Source organism: Dendrobates tinctorius, unplaced genomic scaffold (assembly GCF_039654945.1).
Source record: "Dendrobates tinctorius isolate UK_male_01 unplaced genomic scaffold, ASM3965494v1 ptg000155l, whole genome shotgun sequence".
Taxonomy (NCBI): domain Eukaryota; kingdom Metazoa; phylum Chordata; class Amphibia; order Anura; family Dendrobatidae; genus Dendrobates; species Dendrobates tinctorius.
This window is the reverse complement of record NW_027361822.1, coordinates 11,072,560-11,088,950: the sequence shown is the minus strand read 5'-3', so window position 1 is coordinate 11,088,950 and position 16,391 is coordinate 11,072,560. Positions and strand designations below refer to the sequence as shown.

Genomic DNA, 16,391 nt, shown 5'->3' with positions numbered 1-16,391 from the left:
GTCCTTAGGTCAGGTATTAATATTAATGTGCTACTTTTTTTGCAGTTTAAATTCTAATTTTAAAAATGTTATTTAACAAATTATAATTTTTGGTCCTAGAATTTAAAAAAGTAATACCAGATTTTTTTTCTTGGCAGAAGATTATACTAGAAGCTCAGAAGGACATCTGATATCTTCAGATTTTATAACAGATGATCGTGGTATGATAGAAGATATGTATGAAATGAATTTATTCGTTCCAGCTATACCTTCAACCCTTCAAAGCGAAGATTTGTCATCTGATCATTTTCAACAAATCCTATCTACTAATTCATTACATACTGTTAAACAAAATAATCATCTCCAAAGGAGTGTTGAACATCAAGTTTACAAAGAAGAAAGACCATTTTCATGTTCAGAATGTGGCAGAAGTTTTACAATTAAATCAAATCTTGCGAAACATGAGAGAATTCACACAGGGGAGAGGCCATTTCCATGTTCAGAATGTAGTAAATGTTTTAACCAGCATTCAGATCTTGTTAGGCATCAGAGAATTCACACAGGAGAGAAGCCATTTACATGTTCGGAATGTGGGAAATGTTTTACAGACAAATCAAATCTTGGAAAACATGAGAGAGGTCACACAGGGGAGAAGCCATATTTATGTTCAGAATGTGGGAAATGTTTTTACCAGAATGTAGATCTTGTCCGACATCAGAGAAGACATACAGGGGTGAAGCCTTTTTCATGTTCAGAGTGTGGAAAATGTTTTACCGATACATCGAGTCTCGGTAAACATAAGAGAAATCATATAGAGGAGAAGCTATTTTCATGTTCAGAATGTGGAAAATCTTTCAGTTGGAGATCATATCTTGTCAATCATCAAAAAACTCACACAACGGAGAAGCAATTTTCATGTTCAGAGTGTGGGAAATGTTTTAAACGGAGATCTTCCTTTGTCTCTCATCAGAGAATTCACATAATGGCAAAGACAATTTAATCTTCTGAACGTACGGTTACAGCGAGTGATCCACTAGCTAGAAAAATATATCTGCACCAGCAAGCTAGAAAAATACTAGAAATAAAACTAATCTACTTTATTCAAAATTAGATTTAAAAAGGACTTTGTCCATTCATAAAATATGCACATGTACAAAAAGACAAACACTTACAAGAAAAAAACGCTCAGTTAGATGCGGTAAGACCAAACTTACAAACACCTTTCCGGTATACCCTTAGTGTCGTTATCCAACTATACATAGACACTCCCTCAGAGTATCCGCTTAGTGTAAATTTCTTTTGAAAAAGCACACTCTCATGGTGCTGAAAAATGTCTATTACAGATCCATTGTTCTTAAATTTATGTGCCACTACTGTGTAACATACATCATCATCACTAACAATGATCCTAGACAGATTTCATAGTAACAGCCTTATTTCAATAATCACCTAAAAATAAAGAATGGCATGGTATACAGTCTGTAATTATGAAACCAGGGTGTGAACCTAAACATTCCTCTTTAGATCATGCAGTTCACCACCTTTACAGATTTTTTATGTAATCTTGTATATCATGGAAAGATCTCACCCAAATCTTTACATTCATGGGTTCCTCCGTGTGACGCTCCCTTCTCCCTACGCGTTTCACCAACCAGATCATCAGGCGAGTACTGAGTATAGCGTTATGCCTACATGAGAAAAATGCCTGATGATCTGGTTGGTGAAACGCGTAGGGAGAAGGGAGCGTCACATGGAGGAACCCATGAATGTAAAGATTACATAAAAAATCTGTAAAGGTGGTGAACTGCATGATCTAAAGAGGAATGTTTAGGTTCACACCCTGGTTTCATAATTACAGACTGTATACCATGCCATTCTTTATTTTTAGGTGATTATTGAAATAAGGCTGTTACTATGAAATCTGTCTAGGATCATTGTTAGTGATGATGATGTATGTTACACAGTAGTGGCACATAAATTTAAGAACAATGGATCTGTAATAGACATTTTTCAGCACCATGAGAGTGTGCTTTTTCAAAAGAAATTTACACTAAGCGGATACTCTGAGGGAGTGTCTATAGTTGGATAACGACACTAAGGGTATACCGGAAAGGTGTTTGTAAGTTTGGTCTTACCGCATCTAACTGAGCGGTTTTTTCTTGTAAGTGTTTGTCTTTTTGTACATGTGCATATTTTATGAATGGACAAAGTCCTTTTTAAATCTAATTTTGAATAAAGTAGATTAGTTTTATTTCTAGTATTTTTCTAGCTTGCTGGTGCAGAATCTTCTGAACGTAGGAAGCATTTTAGTTTAAATCCACTTTTGTTTTCTTACACATCAAAGAACTCACTGATTGAAGAAGCCTTTTTTTAAACTGTTTATTTTTTTAAAGACCTTGTACACACACAGCTCCGCTCCGTACACCTTGTACACACACAGCTCCGCTCCGTACACCTTGTACACACACGGCTCCGCTCCGTACACCTTGTACACACACAGCTCCGCTCCGTACACCTCGTACACACACGCGGCTCTGCTCCGTACACACGCGGCTCTGCTCCGTACACACGCGGCTCTGCTCCGTACACACACGCGGCTCTGCTCCGTACACACGCGGCTCTGCTCCGTACACACGCGGCTCTGCTCCGTACACACGCGGCTCTGCTCCGTACACACGCGGCTCTGCTCCGTACACACGCGGCTCTGCTCCGTACACACGCGGCTCCGCTCCGTACACCTCGTACACACACACGGCTCTGCTCCGTACACACACACGGCTCTGCTCCGTACACACGCGGCTCTGCTCCGTACACACACAGCTCCGCTCCGTACACCTTGTACACACACAGCTCCGCTCTGTACACCTTGTACACACACAGCTCTGCTCCGTACACCTCGTACACACACACGGCTCTGCTCCGTACACACACACGGCTCTGCTCCGTACACCTTGTACACACACGGCTCCGCTCCGTACACCTTGTACACACACGGCTCCGCTCCGTACACCTTGTACACACACGGCTCCGCTCCGTACACCTTGTACACACACGGCTCGGCTCCGTACACCTCGTACACACACGGCTCCGCTCCGTACACCTCGTACACACACGGCTCCGCTCTGTACACCTCGTACACACGCGGCTCTGCTACATCCACCCTGTAAACCCCTCCTGACCTCACACAGAAACTTCCCCTCATCCAGCACCATGACAACCAGCACAGCAGAGTCCTGCATACACTGAGGCCCCTGATCATGTGACCCCTGACTCCTCCCCTCCTGTGACCTCATCCCAGGTCCTGTGCGCACAGAGCAGCCATATATGTGGTGTGCGGCTCTGCAGGTGGAGGTAGGTGCTGGAGATTCCCCATTACTGGGCTGCACAGGGGGCAGTAACCCCTCCATTCCCGGAGATAGCGCCCCCTGCAGGTGGAGGTAGGTGCTGGAGATTCCCCATTACTGGGCTGCACAGGGGGCAGTAACCCCTCCATTCCCGGAGATAGCGCCCCCTGCAGGTGGAGGTAGGGGCTGGAGATTCCCCATTACTGGGCTGCACAGGGGGCAGTAACCCCTCCATTACTGGGCTGCACAGGGGGCAGTAACCCCTCCATTCCCGGAGATAGCTCCCCCTGCCATGTGTATATGGACAGTAATAGAGCGCTGGCTGGGTTCATGTATACGGGGGAGGGCGCTCTGGTTTGGGGACAGATTATTATTTATTTCTAAAGCCCCATTGATTCCATGGTGCTGTACATGAGAAGGGGTTACATACAAATTACAGATATCACTTACAGTAAACAAACTAACAATGACAGACTGATACGGACCCTGCCCTTTCGGGCTTACATGCTACAGGATGGTGTGGAAGGAGACAGTAGGTTGGTGGGTTGCAGCAGTTCCGGTGTTGGTTGAGGTGATATCACTGGTAGTGGTGAGGAGGTAGTGGGGTCATTGCAGGCTGTAGGCTTTCCTGAAGAGATGGGTTTTCAGGTTCCGTCTGAAGGATCCGAATGTGGTTGATAGTCGGACATGTTGGGGCAAAGAATTCCAGAGAATGGGGGCAGTTCGGGAGAAGTCTTGGAGGCGGTTGGGTGAGGAGCGAATAAGTGTGGAGGAGAGAAGGAGGTCTTGGGAGGACTGGAGATTACGTGAGGGAAGATATCAGGAGATTAGTTCAGAGACATATGGGGGAGACAGGTTATAGATGGCCTTGTAGGTCAGAATTAGTAATTTGAACTGGATACACTGAGGGAATGGGAGCCAGTGAAGAGATTTGCAGAGGGGAGAAGCGGAGGAGTAGCGAGTAGAGAGATGAATTAGGCAGCAGAGTTAAGGATGGACTGGAGAGGTGCGCTTTTTCTCTGGGGTGGAGATCACAGGAAATGGAAATGTCGGGTTTTTCTCTCCATAGAAATCTGGAGAAATGGAGAATATGTCATTTCCCTAATTTTGGCTGTAATAGTTAGGAATGAAGGGATTTTCCATGAAATGTCTGTGGCGTCGATCCTGAAGGAGCAGAATATGGAGGAAACAAGATCTCGTTACCTTGTTGGAGGATTGTGGGTTTTATACCTTGATGGAATCTTATCTGGAAAAGTTGGGGCCTCATTTATCATAATCTCTGAAATAAGAATTTTTTCCTTCAGCAACCAATCAGAGCTCGGCTGTCATTTCATGAACGACTCCGGTAAAATGAAAGCTGGAATATTATTAGTTGATATTAGCAGGAAAGGAACTATTATTTTGGGAATTCTGGTTGGATGCTTGAAAATTGTCTCTTCAGAGGTAAAGAGGAGCTGAACTCTAGCGCCACCTATTGGAAGTAGCAATCCTAAAAGTCCATATCGACCCTTTCACGCGCAGCAAGGAGAAACGTTACCCCTTGGATCCCAGTCAGATGCTTCTAATGGTGAAGTGTGAAATGCACCTTTATAATTGTATAGGGAGGTGGTGGAGAATAATGTCATCCACCCTGGGATGTTACTTATCCTTCTAGATGGATCTCTGTGTGAGTAGGATCTGAGCGCTGAGGAGGGTACGGACACATTATTGGGATCTGTATATATCTGGGGGGAACCAGTGGGTTAGGACTGTAGCGCTTTACACCAGTGCACTGGAGGACGGCCATGTACACACTACATCTTTTGGTCATTGTTGGTCACATATGTTCAGGAGGTATGTGCCCGATCGTGGTCACTGTCACCATGGACCCAGGCATCCGTCCACCATAGTGACTCATTGTAAAGAAGCGTAGACCTCATGGTAGAGTAACAGTATATGTCATGAAAAGCTCCGGACTTACTGTAACCTGTAGGCTAATGCAGAGACGCCGTGTGCACTCAGTCTGAGATGTGCCACATTCATGAAGAGATGTGCACCACCGCAGGAAACGTACTGTAGTCAGTGACCGGCGGACACTTCTGTCACAACTTTTGTGTTACTTGAATGATGATGAGGTTGTTTGTGCTCAGCCACAACCTCTCCCCGATAAGCTCCAGACACGTTCAAATAGGTGGCAGAGCTGGTCAGGATTTGTGTAAAAATGCCAAAAGGTTTTTCGCCAGAATTGGATGGAATCTGTTTGACCAATTGGGGAAATATGTATTCGTGATGGGATAATACAAATGTTAAATGCTTGTTCACACTTAAGTGATTTTCTCTTACAAGCAAAATCAGTTGAAGTTTTTTTTCTCCCTGTAATTGTCAGTTTTTACCGTCCGAGTCTCATCAGTTTTTCTCATACGGAAATAAAAAGGAGGAAAGTTTCTCTATCTATGCCTTTCTTGTAGTCCATGAAAACCACAAGGTGTTCAGATGGCCTCCAATTTTTTTTCATGGACTGAAACTTACATTTTGATGCTACACTCAGATCTGAAATCAGACATGCCTTTTGACTTTTTGGGGAGCATGTGGTCCACAAAAAATCACTATAGTTAGGAATGCCATCTATGAAAAGACAAGGATAGCGCTTGTACGCAAAAAAAGACCCAGATATCTGAATGAGCCTCTACGGTTGCCACCTACGGGGTTGCCCAACTATTAGCACATCTCCAGTTAATGCTTAGGAGCCAAGAGCAGGAAGACGGACAGTAAGGCTAGGTGCACACTGCATCTATGCACTTAGACTAAAGGGCTTTTACAGGAGTTTTTCCCGAAGCGTACTGCAATATGCCCACAGGCGACAACTCACCATAGGATAGCCAAAAGGATAGCTTTGTCTGGTAGGTATACCTCTGTATACAGTTTAAGTGTATAGTATATTTATACAAAATGGGTTTTTTGTTTTACAGTGGGTCCTTATGGTGGGCAGATGTTTTGATTTTCATCCGAATGCAGTCCGATGATTCCATAGACCCATAGACTTGCATTGCCAATTTTGATTCAACACTCGGATCAAAATCGGACATGTCACCAATTTTTTTTCCTCAGATTAGTAAATCTGCAAAAAACGGGTCCTGTGAACAGTTTAATAGAATAACATGGGCACGAGTGCTATCTGTCAAAAAAAAATAATTGTAGGCGGCAAAGCCAAGGCAAAAATTAACAAAAGCTCCCAAAGAAGATGCTTCAGGAAAAACATCACCAGCACTTTCTTGAAGTGTCTTCTAATGGCAAAACTCTGTTCGTACGCTGGTATCTAAACAAGGTGGTGTGCACATACCCTTACTCTGTAGTTCAAAGTAAAGATACTTCTGGCAATAGGGGATAAAAAAGGTATGAAAGCAGTGCTTATTCAGAGGTCTGTAATCACGGGAGGTAGCACTATAAGGGTATGTGCACACGTTGCAGATTGGCCTGCCGAATTTTCCGCACAGAATCTGCATCACTTGGCAGAAAACACAGGCCAAAATGCTTGTGGATTTGATGCGGATTTCTTGCCGATTTGTTGCTTATTGTCATGCATTTTTTTGAAGTGCGGATTTGCCTCACTCAATGTATAGTCAGTGGGTGCAGAAACGCTGTGGATCTTCACAAAGAATTGACATGTTGCGGGAAAAAAAGGCTGTGAATCCGCGCAGGTTTTTCCTCAGCATGTGCACACCAATTCTCAAATTCCCACTGACTATCATTGGTACTGTACTACATTGTGGATTTGATGCAATTCCGCGAGTCCAAAAACGCTGCGGAAACGCATTAAAATCTGCAACGTGTGCACACAGCCTAAGGCTAGGTCCCCACACTCAGGAATAGCAGCGTATTTTCCCTTCGTTCTAATTGCCGCACTTGTCTATCAGTACTTACGGATTTACCACATGTAATGACATTCAATTGGTCAAAATCTGGAGTGGAGACTAGCGTCTTCTCTACAGAAATTGACATTCCGCAGTGGTAAATAGAATCACAGTGGGAATGGGATTTTTATAAATCACATCCATTGTGCAAATGCACTGTGTCCAAAGCGCTTCAATTCTTGATCGTAGGCACGTACCCTTAAATGAAGCTTGCATTGATCTTAGTGACCATCACGATCAATTCAGGATCAGGTTTCTCATCCACACACAGTAATGACCAGAGTGCATTGAGCTCCGGGATTTCCTACTAGGAGGTTACCTGTTTTTGTTCCCAGTCCCTAGACTGTTCAGGGATTCCCTTCCCCATACCTATAGGTCTATGTTTGAGCTTAGTCTAGGAAACGTCTTTGATCTATTCACAAGGAATAGGTCGCCCACTCCATCGTAGGGATTCAGCCTAGTCCTAGTGCAGGGTCAGTTTCTCCCCCATCTACCCTAGTCCGGAGTTGCAGATTCGTAACAATTACCTTTTTCTGGTAAGGCCACTTTCAAGCATTATTTTCCAATGGAAATCAATGGTTCTGAGAAAAACAAAATGAATACCGCATGGATGTCATCTGTATGACTTCCGTATTTTGATTTTTGACCTCTTCACCCCGAAGCCTGTTTTTCACCTTCCTGACCAGGCCAATTTTTTAAATTCTTACCACTTTCACTTTATGAGGTAATAACTCTGAAACGCTTCAACGGATTCCAATGATTCTGAGATTGTTTTTCGTGACATGTTGTTCATGATAGTGGTAAAATGTATTACATGCGTTTATTTGTGAAAATATTGTAAATTTGGCGAAGATGTAGAAGATTTTGCAATTTTTAAACTTGAAGGAGTTATATAGAGGCATAGTTATAGTAGTAATATTTTTGGTTTTACTCATGCATGAATTTATAATGTGGTTGTATGTGTAAGTTGTGCGGCGTACATTAGTGTCAGGAGACAGACAGTGTGTGTGGTGCATACATGCTAGAGAGAGAGAGGACACTACCGAAGAAGACTGTTTACCGAAAACACTCTTCAGAGGGGGAGGGACGGAGAAAGTACCAGGCAGAAACGACTGTGTGCAGAGACACAGACAAGGACCTGGCAGGTCACGTGACCAGAGCAGAAAGGTCCTAAAGGCTAGAATTAGTACTCATGCGAACTGGGGAGCACAAGGCGGAAAGTAAGAACCGGCAACGCCAGGAGCGGGGTCAGACTAGCCAAGGTCAGTAACAGGAGGACAGCACAGGACAAAAGGAGTAAGACAAAAACGTAGTCAGGAGACAAGTTGAAGTCAATTACCAAAAGAGCTGAACAACGAGGTACAGAATCAACAGGCAATAGCAAAGTGAGGAACAGACCAGATCAGAATGAGGGAACATACACGCAGTGCAGGAGCAAGGCACAAACACACAAAACACCAGGGTCAACTTAACTCAGCCGAGGCCAGGAGTATAACTGACAGAGAACCTTAGTCCAGCGTGGGTATAAATATCCCTCCCAGATCCTAAAGGAGGCCAACAACAACTAACCCTGAGAGGGCAGGGCATTAATCCTGTCCAAACCTTGACAATTAGATTATAAAAGTGTGTAAGTCTTCAAGCTGTTCTGAAGAAATGGGTAAACAACTTTGTTCAAGCTTGAGATGCTCATTCAAACTCAATGGTGACAAGCAACAGGTATGGGCAATATGAAAATCCCACCAGAAACCATTTATATAGGGAGAAGTTGACTCAATATTTGCATTGTGTGTCTGTGTGTGCCACACTAAGCATGGAGAACAGAAAGAGGAGTAGAGACCTTTCTGAAGACTTTTGAACCAAAATTGTTAAACAATATCAAAAATCTCAAGATTGAAAGCCCATCTCTAGAGATCTTGATGCTCCTTTGTCTATGGTGCGCAACATAATCAAGTGGTTTACAACCCATGACACATAGAATCATAGAATCGTAGAGTTGGAAGGGACCTCCTGGGCCATCTGGTCCAACCCCCTGCTCAAAGCAGGATTCGCTAAATCATCCCAGTCAGATGTCTGTCCAGCCTCTGTTTGAAGACTTCCATTGAAGGATCAACCCCCTGCTCAAAGCAGGATTCGCTAAATCATCCCAATCAGATGTCTGTCCAGCCTCTGTTTGAAGACTTCCATTGAAGGAGAACTCACCACTTCTCGTGGCAGCCTGTTCCACTCATTGATCACTCAGCCCTTTAGATATTTATAGACAGCTATTAAGTCTCCTTTCAGTCTTCTCTTTTGCAAACTAAACATTCCCAAATCCTGCAACCTTTCCTCATAAGACATGGTTTGCAGACCGGCCACCATTCTGGTCGCTCTTTTCTGAACTTGCTCCAGTTTGTTGATGTCTTTTTTAAAATGTGGTGCCCAAAACTGGACACAATATTCCAGATGAGGTCTGACCAAAGAGGAGTAGAGGGAAATAATGACTTCACGTGATCTAGACTGTATGCTTCTGTTAATACATCCTAGAATTGCATTTGCCTTTTTTGCTGCTGCATCACACTGTTGACTCATATTCAGTCTGTGATCTATTAGTATACCCAAGTCTTTTTCACATGTGCTGTCACTTAGCCCTATTCCTCCCATTCTGTATATGCTTTTCTCATTTTTATTGCCCAGATGTAGTACTTTGCATTTCTCCCTGTTAAAAACCATTCTGTTAGTTGCTGTCCACTTCTCCAGTTTATTTATATCTTTTTGAATCCTCTCTCTCTCTTCTCTAGTATTAGCTATCCCTCCTAGCTTTGTGTCATCAGCAAATTTAATCAGTTTACCCTCAATTCCTTCATCTAAATCGTTGATAAAGATGTTGAACAATACAGGGCCCAGGACAGAGCCCTGTGGTACCCCACTTCAGACATTCTTCCAACTGGATGTGCAGCCATTTACGACCACTCTTTGCGTCCGATCACTAAGCCAGTTATGAATCCACCTAACAGTTGCCTTGTCCATTCCATACTTAGTCATTTTTTCAATAAGGATTGTATGAGAGACTTTGTCAAATGCTTTGCTGAAGTCAAGATATACTCCAAACTGCTGAAGTCAAGATACCTCCAAACACAGAGTGAAACAGCCCTGGCTCACATCGCAAACCCGATTTCTCCAGCGATGCTCTAGGTGTGCTGAACGCTTATGGAGGAAAACACACACACCAGAAGACTTCATACACTTCAAATTTATGTTAAGGACATATAACTCTGCCCTTCACCTCGCCAAACAGACCTACTTCACCACCCTGATCTCCTCACTATCCAACAACCCCAAGAAACTTTTTGACACCTTTCACTCCCTCCTCAGGCCAAAAGCACAAGCCCCTATCACAGACATTTGCGCTGATGACCTGGCCTCCCACTTTATAGAGAAAATAGACAATATCCGTCAGGAAATCCGCTCCCAATCACCAAGTTCAGTGACTCCCATCCCTCCCTGCATTTCCCCTGGCTCACTCTCCACATTTGCTCCCATCACAGAAGAAGAAGTCTCCAGGCTCCTCTCCTCTTCTCGTCCAACTACATGCACAACCGACCCCATTCCCTCACATCTCCTCCAGTCTCTCTCCCCAGTCGTCACAACTCACCTAACTACAATCTTTAATCTCTCCCTCTCCTCTGGCATTTTCCCCTCCTCCTTCAAACACTCTATCATTACTCCATTACTAAAGAAACCCACCCTTGACCCATCCTGCACAAACAACTACAGACCAGTCTCCAATCTCCCCTTCATCTCTAAACTCTTGGAGCGCCTGATATACTCACGCCTTACCCGTTACCTCTCCACTCACTCCCTCCTAGACCCTTCACAGTCCGGTTTCCGCCCCCTACATTCGACAGAAACTGCACTCATCAAAGTGACCAATGACCTTCTGACAGCAAAACGTAATGGTGACCATTCTCTGCTCATTCTTCTCGACCTTTCTGCAGCTTTCGACACTGTTGACCATCCTCTCCTACTCTCTAGGCTCCAGTCACTAGGCATTAAGGACACTGCTCTTTCCTGGTTCTCCTCCTATCTTTCCGACCGCTCCTTCAGTGTTCTGTTTTCTGGCTCCACTTCATCTCCTCTTCCTCTCACTGTTGGGGTACCTCAGGGCTCAGTCCTTGGCCCCCTTCTCTTCTCTCTCTATACAGCCCCAATTGGACAGACCATCAGCAGATTTGGCTTTCAGTACCATCTTTATGCTGATGACACACAACTGTACACATCATCCCCTGACCTTACCTCCGCTGTACTACAGAACGCCACTGACTGTCTGTCTGCAGTCTCCAACATCATGTCTGCTCTCTATCTGAAACTCAACCTCTCCAAAACTGAACTTATTCTGCTCCCACCATCTACTAACCTCCCTAAATCTGACATTTCCCTCTCTGTGGGTGGCACCATAATAACACCCCGACAGCAGGTGCGCTGTCTGGGTGTTATGTTCGACTCCGATCTCTCCTTCACCTCCCATATACAATCTCTTGCCCGCTCATGCCGCTTACACCTAAAGAACATCTCTAGAATCCGCCCTTTTCTCACCATGGAAACAACAAAAACTCTCACTGTCGCCCTGATCCACTCCCGCCTAGACTACTGTAATGCTCTATTAATTGGCCTCCCTCTCACTCGACTCTCCCCTCTCCAGTCTATCCTTAATGCAGCAGCCAGGGTTGTCCATCTGGCTAATCGTTTCTCAGACGCGTCCGCTCTTCGCCAGTCGTTACACTGGCTGCCAATTCATTACAGGGTACAATTCAAAGTACTTGTTCTCACCCACAAAGCTCTCCACAGTGCGGCACCCCCTTACATCTCCTCCCTCATTTCTGTCTATCGGCCTAACCGACCGCTGCGCTCTGCAAATGACTTTCGACTAACCTCTGCCCTAATCCGTACCTCCCACTCCCGACTCCAAGACTTCTCCCGTGCTGCGCCAATCCTCTGGAATGCTCTACCCCAAAATATTAGGACCATCCACAATTTGCATAGTTTTAGGCGCTCGCTCAAAACACATTTGTTCAGAGCGGCCTATCACATTCAGTAATCAAAGTCATGTTTGTGTGTGTGTAGCCCATTCACTATCTCCATCTAACCCCACCCCCTGAAGATGGCTGGACCGTCATTGTAAATACATCATTGTAAATACAAACCTGTGCTTTGTATCTCCCCCACCTCATTGTAGATTGTAAGCTCCACGAGCAGGGTCGTCTTATTTCGCTTTAATTATTGTATTGTTAACGTTGTTACTTATGACTGTTGTGTTTGAAACTGTTCAACTGTAAAGCGCTGCGGAATATGTTGGCGCTATATAAATAAAGATTATTATTATTATTATATACTATATCTACAGCATTTCCTTGATCCACCCAATCAGTGATTCCATCATAGAAGGAAATTAAGTTAGTCTGACATGACTTATTAGTTACAAACCCATGCTGACTCTGTTTAATCACCTCATTCTTATCCAAGTAATGACATACATGTTGTTTAATAATTAGTTCAAAGATCTTTCCTGGTATAGAAGTCAGACTCACCGGCCTATAATTGCCTGGGTCCACCTTCTTCCCCTTTTTGAAGATAGGAACAACATTTGCTCTTCTCCAGTCTTCTGGCACTTCTCCTGTTCTCCAAGAATTTTCAAAGATTATGGAGAGGGGTTCAAAAATTTCTTCTGCTATCTCCTTCATTACTCTGGGGTGTAATTCATCTGGACCTGGAGACTTGAATTCATTTAGGTTAGCTAAGTGTTTCCTCACTATCTTTCTGTTTATAGATATCCTGGATTCTTCTATTCCCTTAATAGGACAGTGAAGAACAGTTGATGTTACGTTTCCTTTGTCAGAGAAAACAGATGCAAAATAGGAATTTAAAAGTTCAGCCTTCTCAGCATCCTGTCTTACCATTTCATCATTTTCATTCTGTAAAAATCCTATAGCATCTTTGACTTTTCTTTTACTTTTGACATATCCCCAAAATCCTTTACTATTGCTTTTGACATCTCTTGCAAGCCTCAATTCATTTTCAGCTTTAGATAATCTGATCTGTGCCCTGCAGGTTCTGCAGACAGCATTATATTCTTCTTTAGATATGCCTTCCTCTTTCCATTTTATAAACATTTTTTTCTTCCTTTTTAGCATGTACTTAAGTTCTGTGTTCATTCATCCTGGTTTCCGTAAATGCTTCCTATTCTTCCCTCTTTTCGGAATTGTTAACAACTGTGCTTTGAGAATTTCATTTTTCAAGATTTCCCATCCTTCCTGGACATTTTTGTCTTTAAGGATATCCAGCCATTGGATCCCTCCAATTCTCTTTCTGAATCCCTTAAAATCTGCCTTTCTGAAATCTAACCTTGATGTCTGAGTCTTCACAGGTCTTCCACCTCTAGTTATGCAAAATTCTAAAATAGCATGGTCGCTACCTCCTAGGGTCCCAGCCACTTTTACCTCCTCAACCATTTCCTCCCTGTTTTATAAGGATTAGATCCAAGGTAGCAGTTCCTCTTGTTTTCTCCCCTACCTTTTGGAAGATAAAGTTGTCAGCAAGAGAGGATAAGAATTTCCTTGACCTGTTAGTTTTGCCTGAGAGAGATTCCCAACAAATGTCTGGATAGTTGAAATCTCCCATGACAACTATGTCATATTTTTTGGAGAACTTAGGCCATTTGATGCATAAAGTGTTCATCCATATCTTCAGCTTGCACAGGCGGCCTGTAGTAAATGCCTACAATGGTGTCCTTTCCATTGTTCTGTCCTTGTATTCTTATCCAAACAGTTTCCACAGAACTCCCAGTCTCTGAAGCTTCAATCTCTGTGCAGATATACGCGTTTCTAACATACAATGCGACACCTACTCCTCGTTTATCAAGTCTGTTTCTTGCAAATAAGTTGTATCCTTCTAGTCTTGTATTCCAATCATGTGTATCGTCCCACCAAGTCTCAGTGATCCCAATGACATCATATTTCTTTTCCTGTGTTAGTAGTTACAATTCTCCTTGTTTGTTGCCCATGCTTTGTGCATTAGTATAGAAACATTTTAGTTTGTGATTGTTTTCTCTTTCTCCAATATTTTTATTATTTAGATTCTTTTGTCTTTGTTCTTCCTTTCCACTTCTAATAGCAGAGTTCTCAATAGCATTTGACAGGTGTATGGCTTTTTCTGGTCTTTTGCTTCCCTTCCCATGTTGTTCTAGTTTAAAGCTCTCCTTACAAGTGTAGCAAGGCGACTTCCAAATACATGCTTTCCAGTCTTCGTAAGGTGCACCCCATCTCTAGCAAGTAGTCCGTCGTATAGGTAATTCACTCCGTGATCCAGAAATCCAAATCATTGCTGACGGCACCATCGACGTAGCCAGTTGTTCACCTGCAGAATCTTATTCCACCTCCTTGTTCCATGGCCATCCACTGGGAGGATGGAAGAGAAGACCACCTGCGCTCCCAGTTCTTTCACTTTCTTGCCTAAGTCTTCAAAGTCTCTGCAGATGGTTTCCAGGTCGTTTCTTGCGGTGTCATTTGTCCCCACATGTATTAGCAGGAATGGGTAGTCATCTGTAGGTCTGAAGAGTCCTGATATCCTGTCAGACACATCTTTAATTTTTGCACCTGGAAGACAGCACATTTCTCTTGAAGTTATATCCGGTCTGCAGATAGCGGCCTCTGTTCCTCTCAACAGGGAATCCCCCATGACCACCACTCTCCGTTTCTTCTTCACAACATTTTTCTTTCTCCATCCAGGAGGACTCTGAAGGCGTACAAGGTTGCTGTTTGTTGGCAAAGTCTTATCCTGATGTATTTCTTCATCGTTTTCCTGCGTGAGAGCCTGGTACTGGTTCCTGAGCAGTATGGGTGCTGACTGCCTCCTGATCCTCCTGCTTCTCTGGGTCACATGTCTCCATTCCTCTGTTTCTTCAGGTGCACTACGAATTTCTTCTCTTTCTGTAACGTGAAGAGATAATTCTGCTCTGTCCAAGAACTCTTCACCTTCCTTAATGATCTTCAACGTAGCTAACCTCTCTTCAAGATTTTACAACTTTTCCTCCAACAGGGACACAAGCTTGCATTTGTGGCATGTGAAGTTTGGCTTTTCCACTGGTAAGTCTGTGAACATGTAGCATGAAATGCAGCTCACCAAATGGCTCCTGGCCTCTTCCATATTGAGATTTCTTAAAAACAATGAAAGATGAGCCAAAGTTTTCCGATTTCCTCTTTTCAGCTGCAACGGCCAAAACCCAGTGATCGTTGAGCTCGCGGAGACTCTTCACTTATCCCAGAAGGCACTGGGAATATGCAAATGATCTCCTCAAGACTCTTCCCCTGGTTTTGTAGTTAATCTCCCTGGACATGGACAGTAGAGAAAACTTTATGAAAGGTTGCAATGCAGAATAGTCCTGAGTAGTGGATAAGCAACCCTAATAAAGTTCCAAAGAAATTCAAGCTGTCGTGCAGGCTCCAGTTACATCAGTGTCAGCACAAACTATCTGTCGACATTTGAATGAAATGAAACGCTGTGGCAATAGGCCTCAGTGGGCCCCACTGCTGACACAAAGACATACCAAAGCTAGACTGCAGTTTGCCAAACTGTACATAGGCAAAAATCCTTCTGGGAAAGCATCTTAGGGACAGATGAGGCTGTTATGCACATGGTTGTGGAACCACTGTGTCAAGGTCCAGGGAGAGCCTGGAGGGGCATGACTAAGTGACCACCTAGTTCTTCACTAAACCCCCTGATGGTGTGGTTAAATTTGAACCCAAATGTCAGGTACTACTCCAGGACAGACTCTGTAGTCGGGGCAGCTGACCCCCAAGCGGTAGGGAAGCAGGACCGGTCAGGAACTGGATAGGAGGGGGTTCAGCTGGTAGACAGATGCTGGATAAGGAATGGCAAGATAAGTGCAGGAACACAGGACGGATCTGGCACACAACACGGGTACAGGCTCAAACTTGACAGGTGGAAGCAGTGGGATAGGTCTAGACAAGAATGATCAGGCTCAGGACTGGGTAGCAGAAGGATGGACAGAATGAAGTGCAGACAGAGTGGGTAGTGTCAGATTCGGTATGCACATGTATAGGACCCTGGATAGCAGAAGTATGTTCTGATTCTGTTGCTACGGCATTTCCCATATGGGGAGGGTGTCTTAAGTAACTAATGTCTC

General features: G+C 43.9%; 2 protein-coding genes across 8 annotated transcripts in view; both read left to right on the top strand.

The window, feature by feature from the left end:
- The window catches only part of LOC141051122 (uncharacterized), a 175,294-nt gene extending 174,228 nt beyond the window's left edge, over positions 1-1,066 (top strand). The window contains exon 13 of the mRNA XM_073548009.1: positions 382-1,066. Within this exon, the coding sequence (XP_073404110.1) occupies positions 382-979 (598 nt within the window). The 3' untranslated portion in view covers positions 980-1,066. The remainder of the gene's footprint in view (positions 1-381) is intronic.
- LOC141051046 (uncharacterized) overlaps positions 1-16,391 on the top strand; it is a 108,642-nt gene that overhangs the window by 74,420 nt on the left and 17,831 nt on the right. The window contains exon 1 of one of the 7 annotated variants that reach the window (XM_073547862.1): positions 136-200. The exons of 4 other annotated variants lie outside the window; for them this stretch is intronic. The gene's annotated coding sequence lies outside the window, so the exon portion shown is untranslated. 2 more of the 7 variants (XM_073547861.1, XM_073547863.1) reach the window with 2 other exon arrangements.